The sequence below is a fragment of the Geospiza fortis genome, unplaced genomic scaffold (assembly GCF_000277835.1).
Source record: "Geospiza fortis unplaced genomic scaffold, GeoFor_1.0 scaffold120, whole genome shotgun sequence".
Taxonomy (NCBI): Eukaryota; Metazoa; Chordata; class Aves; order Passeriformes; family Thraupidae; genus Geospiza; species Geospiza fortis.
Genome location: NW_005054364.1, coordinates 1903575 through 1910517, shown reverse-complemented (window position 1 = coordinate 1910517; position 6943 = coordinate 1903575). Strand labels below are relative to the sequence as shown.

The following is a 6943-nucleotide window of genomic DNA, read 5'->3' as shown; positions in this document are numbered from 1 at the left end:
CATTTTGGCTTTATGTAGGAGAACTTTTTCTTCCTGTAGCCTGACGTAAGCAACAGTGCAGATTTTTTCATTTTCTATCGCATGTTATTTGGTGCCTTGACCATTAGGTTGTCTGTACTGTACCCCAGATAGCAACTTGAACCTAGTGCAAGAGGAGAGTATTCTTAAAAGTTATGTTTGTTTTCAGATGAATAATCTGAGTGTAAGTTAGGCTGTTTTAAAAGGAAGTACTAATCTGTAGAAGTATTATTTTGTTACCATTTTAATACAACAGGTAGCAGTTATGTTCATTACTGGGAAATTGAATAGATTGGTTTTGGTTTTTTTAATGGGGTTGTATTTCTCTCAGGGCTACTTGGAACTGTACTTAAGTTGTGTGAAAGAAAGATGGAAATTCTGTTGGGTTTGTCTGTTGTTTTTTAATCCAATTATATGTGACTTCTGTATAGATCTGCTTCTGATGAGCAGGGCTTATCTGGCAATTTAATTTCAGTTAAGAAAGCTTTTTTTTAAAGCTGGAGTCATTTGTTATTATCCAGGAAACTAGAATAAGAAGAGCTGTGGTTGGGGCAATATTAGAGTAAGTAAATGTAATTTGTGTTTCAGTTTTATGGGCTATATTATTTCAGTATCATCAGCTGAGCTTTCATTTATCTTTTGAGTTCATTGATGTTTTTCCCATGTCTTTTGGCTAAATCATAACTGAAGCAATTTTGATGTTCTGTACTGTTACAAATTGAGGTTGTCTGTTATTTAATGGTACTTATTCTATGTCTAATTTATTTCCAGTTAACGGGTTGTTTTTCAATATTTTTACCTTGCTAGTTTAGTATATGATAGTGTTTTTTCTATACTTCATAATGCTTTTATGCTGCTCTTTAAGTATCATAGTGCACTTTGAATTATCACTGATTGTCTTGTCCGTGTTCAAACATGAATGACCTAGGATTATTTTTTAAGTATAATTTTATTTTTTTATCTTTTGTAACCGCTAGGGTTGTGGTGAATGGGTATAGGTGGGTTTTTCTTGCTGTCTTGTGCATGGAAGCAGGATAACTGTGTTTGATGCCTTGTTCTAGATTTATGTCCCTATGGTGAGATAAATGTCCTCACCCTCTGTCTAGTCAGGTGCATCGTGTAGTTATTTGTATCCTGTGTCTTTTTTCCTCAAAGGATGTTTTCCATGACTTGGGTTAGAAATTCTGCTATTTGTTTGTCAATTATTTTTTCATCCTAAATCTAAAACCCCAACATTTTTTCTTGCAAAATATTATTTTAAATCTTATTAAGTCTTGCATGAAAATGGTTTCAGGCTTTTATAGACTTACTACCTTTGTGTTCACTGTAAATGAATGCATAGTCTTGAGAATAAACAGGTTCTGTATTGATTTCTCCCTCTCATCATCATCATAAAGTCTAATAGAACTCAAATCCAACCTCTACAGAACTGCTGAAGATAGAGCAGCAAGCTTCCAGTAACTTGGATAAAGCTGTGCTTATGTTAGGGGAGCTCTAGTGTGCGCCATGAAGGTAGCACTGGGCGTTGGATTTGAGGCCAGAGATGACACCTCTGTTCATGTTGACCTGCCTTGATAATTAGAAGGGCTGGAATTGTTTCTGCTCAAACTGATTATGCTTGTTTGAGAATGTTTTATCCCTGGGCAACTGGATGTTACAGCCTTTCAGTCCATGTGAATGATATTTTGAGCTATTCAGTGAAATATTGTAGGTTTTACAATGCAGCTCTTAAGAAGAAGCCAGTCTTTGGTGTAGTGGTTTAGTTTCAGGATGCTGTCAAAATAGTCATTGCCAGCATAGCTGTAGCATACGGTCCTTGATTTTGAAAAATATGGAGCAGATTGGCATATTCTAGGAAGGCGTTTGGATTATAACATAAAAATACAGCTTCATTGCCAACAGTCCTGTAATGTAAAAATGAACCACTTGGCACTAGGAGGGTGATCAGTAAAGTGGAATCAGTGGGCAGCTTGTGGTCTTATAGAATACTTGAGAAAAGAGCAAAGTCTCTTATTCTGGCTGTTTCAAAACTCATTGCCTGAATTTCTACAATTTTTTCATGCTTGAGTGGCGGGGTGGGGGGACTGAGTACTCCTTGGGGTAACTCTGTACTTGAGGTCAACTCCAGAAGTCTGTTGTAGGAGTTGATGTTTTAGTGGAGATGACCCTTCCTGCAAGGAGGAAAAAGTTTGTCTGCTGTGAACATGGTTCTCCAGAAGTTAATTTAAAAGGCTTCTTGGAGTCTGGATTTGTTCCTCTTCACCCCTTTAAATCCATCAGATACTTTTTTGTATAGAGGCATTAGAAGTGCAAATGTGAAGGGTCCACTGATTTGCAATTAAAATTACTGTTTTCTGGTGCCTATCACTTACATATGTCTTCCTTTTTTTTCCTCTTAGATTGGGATGGTATTGCAAGTGTGTGATTGAAAGGAATTAAAATAATTGGATATGAAAGATATTAGAGGAATGTTGCTTTCCTATCTAATTTCTGTAAGCAGTGGTGTCAGATTTGGTAATACAAACATGATGTTGTCTCTTGTAGGATAATCATGGGTCAAACCGGAAAAAAATCTGAGAAGGGACCAATTTGTTGGAGAAAACGTGTAAAATCAGAATATATGAGACTGAGGCAGCTCAAGAGGTTCCGACGTGCCGATGAAGTAAAGGTACTTTATCTTTTGGTTCTATTGCTTATTAAGTTTTACAAGTATTGATTATTTTCTGTAGTATGTGTCCTACAGTTAACACTTGCTATAACAATTTCGTTGAATACTTTGTCGGCCTACTGAGAACTGGTCTTCACTCTGTGGTCCTATAAACACGTATGATACATTTATATGTGATTGGGTTGAGAATCTTAAGTATCAGAAGAGGTTGTGGAGAGCTAATATGGCAGCTTCTTTAGCTGCATACTCTTTCAAATTCAATTTAGAATTTAGTTCCAAGCTAAATATGTGACTAAATGTGAGAACATGGTATGAATTGAAGAGATAATGAACTGTATTGAACCTCACTGATGTTTAAACTAAATTTGTATGTTTCGAGCACTTTTGTTTGTTATAACATGTCTGATTAAATGTTGAATGCCTTAAGACGCTAGCAGATGAATTTAGAGTCATTTATTTATAATGTTGTGGTTAATTTTTAGAGTATGTTTAATTCTAATCGTCAGAAGATACTGGAAAGAACTGAAATCTTAAATCAAGAATGGAAACAACGTAGGATACAGCCTGTTCACATCATGACTTCTGTGAGCTCATTGCGCGGGACCAGGGAGGTTGGTTAACATGTGTTGTGGTAATTCCACTTACAAGGTTGTTAGCACGTTTTCATTTTATTACTGGAAAGTTGGCTGTTCTTTATGGTTTTTTTCAGCATGATATGACTTGGCCGCTCAATGTGTTTTGTATGAGTGTCTTAAAGGATTTATTTATTGTGTTCTTTGATCATGTGACTTCTGCAAAGGAATAAATATGTAGTAGGCTACCTGGCTTTGAATGACACACAAAAGTGAAACTTCTTTATTTCTGATGATGATTGGATCATACCTCAGCATCCTTTAATAAAACTGTTCGGTCTCCATGGTACTGGGAGTTTACTCTTGCTCCTGTTGGAGTTAGATTAATGAATCCTTGTGTTGCACAAGCAGACTGGATACTAAATTTGGGAAAAACACTTCCATAGTTGTGGCATAATTTGAGCTAAATGCCTAAACCTAAAATGGTTTTCACAGAATTGGTAAGGTTGAAAGGGACCGCTGGACGTCATCTAGTGCAGCTTTCCTGGTCAAGCAGGGTCCTTCTCGAGCATGTTACTCAGGATTGTGTTCTGTGTCGTGGTAGCTTCAACAGTGATTTAAGCCCATTCCAGCTCTCTATATTCATCCCAGCTTAGTTTGCCTTATTTTTAAGTTGTTCTTTAGGCACTTCTTCACACTTTAAAAAGTTTGAAGATGTTTGTCTGTAATAATCTGAAAAGCGAACTCTTGCAGTAGGGTGAGAATGAAAGACTTAACTGTGAATAGGTTAAAAAAAGCAAACCAAAGTTCTTTTTCTGCAAATAAATTTGCAGAGTTTCTTTTCCTTAAAATTTCAGTGGAGAACTGGGGAGTGGGAGTGTCACAGAGGTGCATTTGTATGCATGCATGTTCAAATGCAAGGAGGAGAGGACCTTCGTGTGTTATCTTTTAAATGTGCTTGAATATGCAATTACTCATATACAGCTCTATAGCTATTGTGTGGGATCAGAACTGATAATAATTGACACAGGTACACATCCAATTTTCACTTTTTTTCTGTTAGTAGAAGATTGTTCCTCTTTCTTTTTTCTTTTCTTTCAAGCGTGGTGTTCACTATTCTTTATGTTAATTTCCTGCCTGTATTGATAGAGCACACTAATTACTACATTCAATCCAGTCTCTGTCTCATGAATCAGAACTCTAATGCTTCATTTAAGGTTGCCATAATTTATAGTGAGAGACATGAGATGAAAAAATGCTGGGGACTTTAAAATCTTCTGTTCTTAATATGCTGAATTTCTTCAGAGTTGCATAAGACACTGGCTAGAAATAGAAAGGTTGTGTGAGAGCCTTCCTGTGTTTGGTGAAAAGTGCAGGGCATTGCTGGTGACAGTCAGCATCAAGTGGAGACTATCACATGCCCTGTGCAGGCTCACCAGACGTCAACCTGAGTTCCATACCAGGACAACAGAGCAGTGTAACTGAGGCTTAGTACCAAACTGAGGCACTTTGACGTAGTCCATTTGTCAGCCTGAGACTTCTAGTTCCAAAGATAAAAGTAATTAATTCTTTTACTTTTGTATTTTGCTTTAAAAATACATGAAAAATATGCTAGGTGGCTGCTAGCTAGAAAATTAAACATTAACCTGAAATGGGAATGAAGCAGCAGCATAGGATGGTGTCTAGAATATTAATATACACAGCAGAAATCTAATTTCATTTGCTGCAGATTAAAAAGAAAAGAAATAAATCTGGCTTGTGTCATTCTGCCGGGGCACTGTCTCTGTATATTGTTTGTTACATTACTTTGTGTATTTCTTTAGAAATGTGAAGCTCTGTTCATCTTTCCCTTCTGGAAAGGAGAAAGATCTTTTGTCTCCACTTCCTTTTTTCCTTTCAGGTAGCTATGACAGCTGTTCTAAACTTTGTTTTACCTACCTCCAAATCTTCTCTGTTGTACTTCCCCAAGCTTTTTATGTTTCTGTCTGCTTTTACTTGTAACTTTTTTCCAGAGTTCTTCATACTGCAGTCCAAGTGTTTGAGAAAAGTTGATCTATGTTTGTTAACCGTTGATTATTAGATGCAAGAATAACCTAATTGTTGTCTGTATTTCTGTGGATTGTTTATCCTTTGAAGGCTACATAGATCTCTGAATATCCAAAACAGAAGTCCTGTAGCTGAAAAATTCATTGATGTATGCAGAGTTACATACTAAGAATTAATTTTCATTTTTCCTTTGCAAGCAGTGAGCATAATAAGAGACTTGAGGAAAGGATAAACAGAAATTAATTGGGAAACAAGGCAGGAATTAAAAAGACATATGGAGTTTTTATTTATATAAGGTGTCTTGCTAGCATTAAAGTAAAATTTTATTTATTTTTATAACATAAATAATACATGATTTCTGCAGTGTATTGATCTGAAGCCAGGGGAATTCACTTGCCCCTCAGATGGTCTGAGTGAATACACTAACATCAGTGTAGCAGCAGCAACAGGTACTAAATCTGTTTTGAGATACCAAACTTAATTTGTATTGTAGGTTGAATAGTCTGAGCAAAATACTATCACAGCCACTTAATAAGTGGAAGAATGCCATCATGATCTATTAATGAATATATTGACATAGAAATAATTCTTGAGGTTATTTTCTCTTGCTAAAACCATTTTTCCTATTATGCCCTGAAAAACTGATGTATTTTTCAAAGTTTGATATGGCTAATTTTGAGAAACTCTTTGAATTTTGTACATTGTAGAGTGTTCTGTGATTTTTGTTTGCTTTTCTTCCTGATGTTGCTATGTAAGTGTAACTTCAACTTCTTATTTCAGTGCTCTGTTACCAGTGACATTGATTTTCCAAAACAAGTCATCCCACTGAAGACTCTCAATGCTGTTGCTTCTGTGCCTATAATGTACTCTTGGTCTCCCCTTCAACAGAACTTTATGGTAAGTTTAAACAAGTGTAGGAAGGAGAAAGGTATGGAGAAAAGGGAGGTGTTAATTTTAGAAGTATGCCAGCAAAATCCATTGCCAATCTATTACCTACTTTAGGTATTGGTACTAGGGCAGTGATAATCAGAAATAAGCTCCCCCAAATAAAATAAATAGAAAGGTAACTTTGCAAACTGAATCTCTGTCCTCAATATACCTAAGTATCTCCAAAATCTTGCTTTAAAGTTTATTTATCTTTGCTGTAAAAAGTTTATTTAGTTCAGGTGACCTATTGTCTTTTGTGGCAGATAACAAATGTAGTTTTATTTGAAAGTATCAAATTAGTGTAGTGAGAAATGTTTTCTGAGGGATATGAATGCTTTACTGTAAGGCAGTCAACCAACATATTTGTAACAGAATAGTAATTCTTGTGGAATGAAGGGAACTTAATCCTGAAATAGTCTCCCCACATAATGGTCATTCTCATATCTGAGTATGCCCTTTATTTTTCAGATTAACTTCACTGTGTGCAGAAGCCATAGCATTAGATTTCGGATATAGGTATTTGACTTTTTGCAAAGCTTAGCTTATTGCAAGTCTTTGTCACATCATTTTGGTGGTTTATGTCCACCTTTGCTGACTAGTTATTTTGATAATAATTATTATGAAGTGGTTTAAACAACAGTTTTTTTATCAGAGTACATACACTGTTTTTTCACACCTTTTTCTCCTTGCTTTCAATTCAACAGTGTTTGGA

General features: G+C 35.8%; 1 protein-coding gene across 5 annotated transcripts in view; it reads left to right on the top strand.

The window, feature by feature from the left end:
- Positions 1-2517: 2517 nt before the first annotated feature.
- EZH2 (enhancer of zeste 2 polycomb repressive complex 2 subunit) overlaps positions 2518-6943 on the top strand; it is a 29750-nt gene continuing 25324 nt past the window's right edge. Inside the window, exons 1-3 of one of the 5 annotated variants that reach the window (XM_031059566.1) lie at positions 2518-2686; positions 3169-3297; positions 6085-6201. In XM_031059566.1, coding sequence (XP_030915426.1) covers positions 2570-2686; positions 3169-3297; positions 6085-6201 — 363 coding nt within the window. In that variant the 5' untranslated portion in view covers positions 2518-2569. The remainder of the gene's footprint in view (positions 2687-3168; positions 3298-6084; positions 6202-6943) is intronic. The other 4 variants (XM_031059567.1, XM_031059565.1, XM_005424154.2 and 1 more) reach the window with 4 other exon arrangements.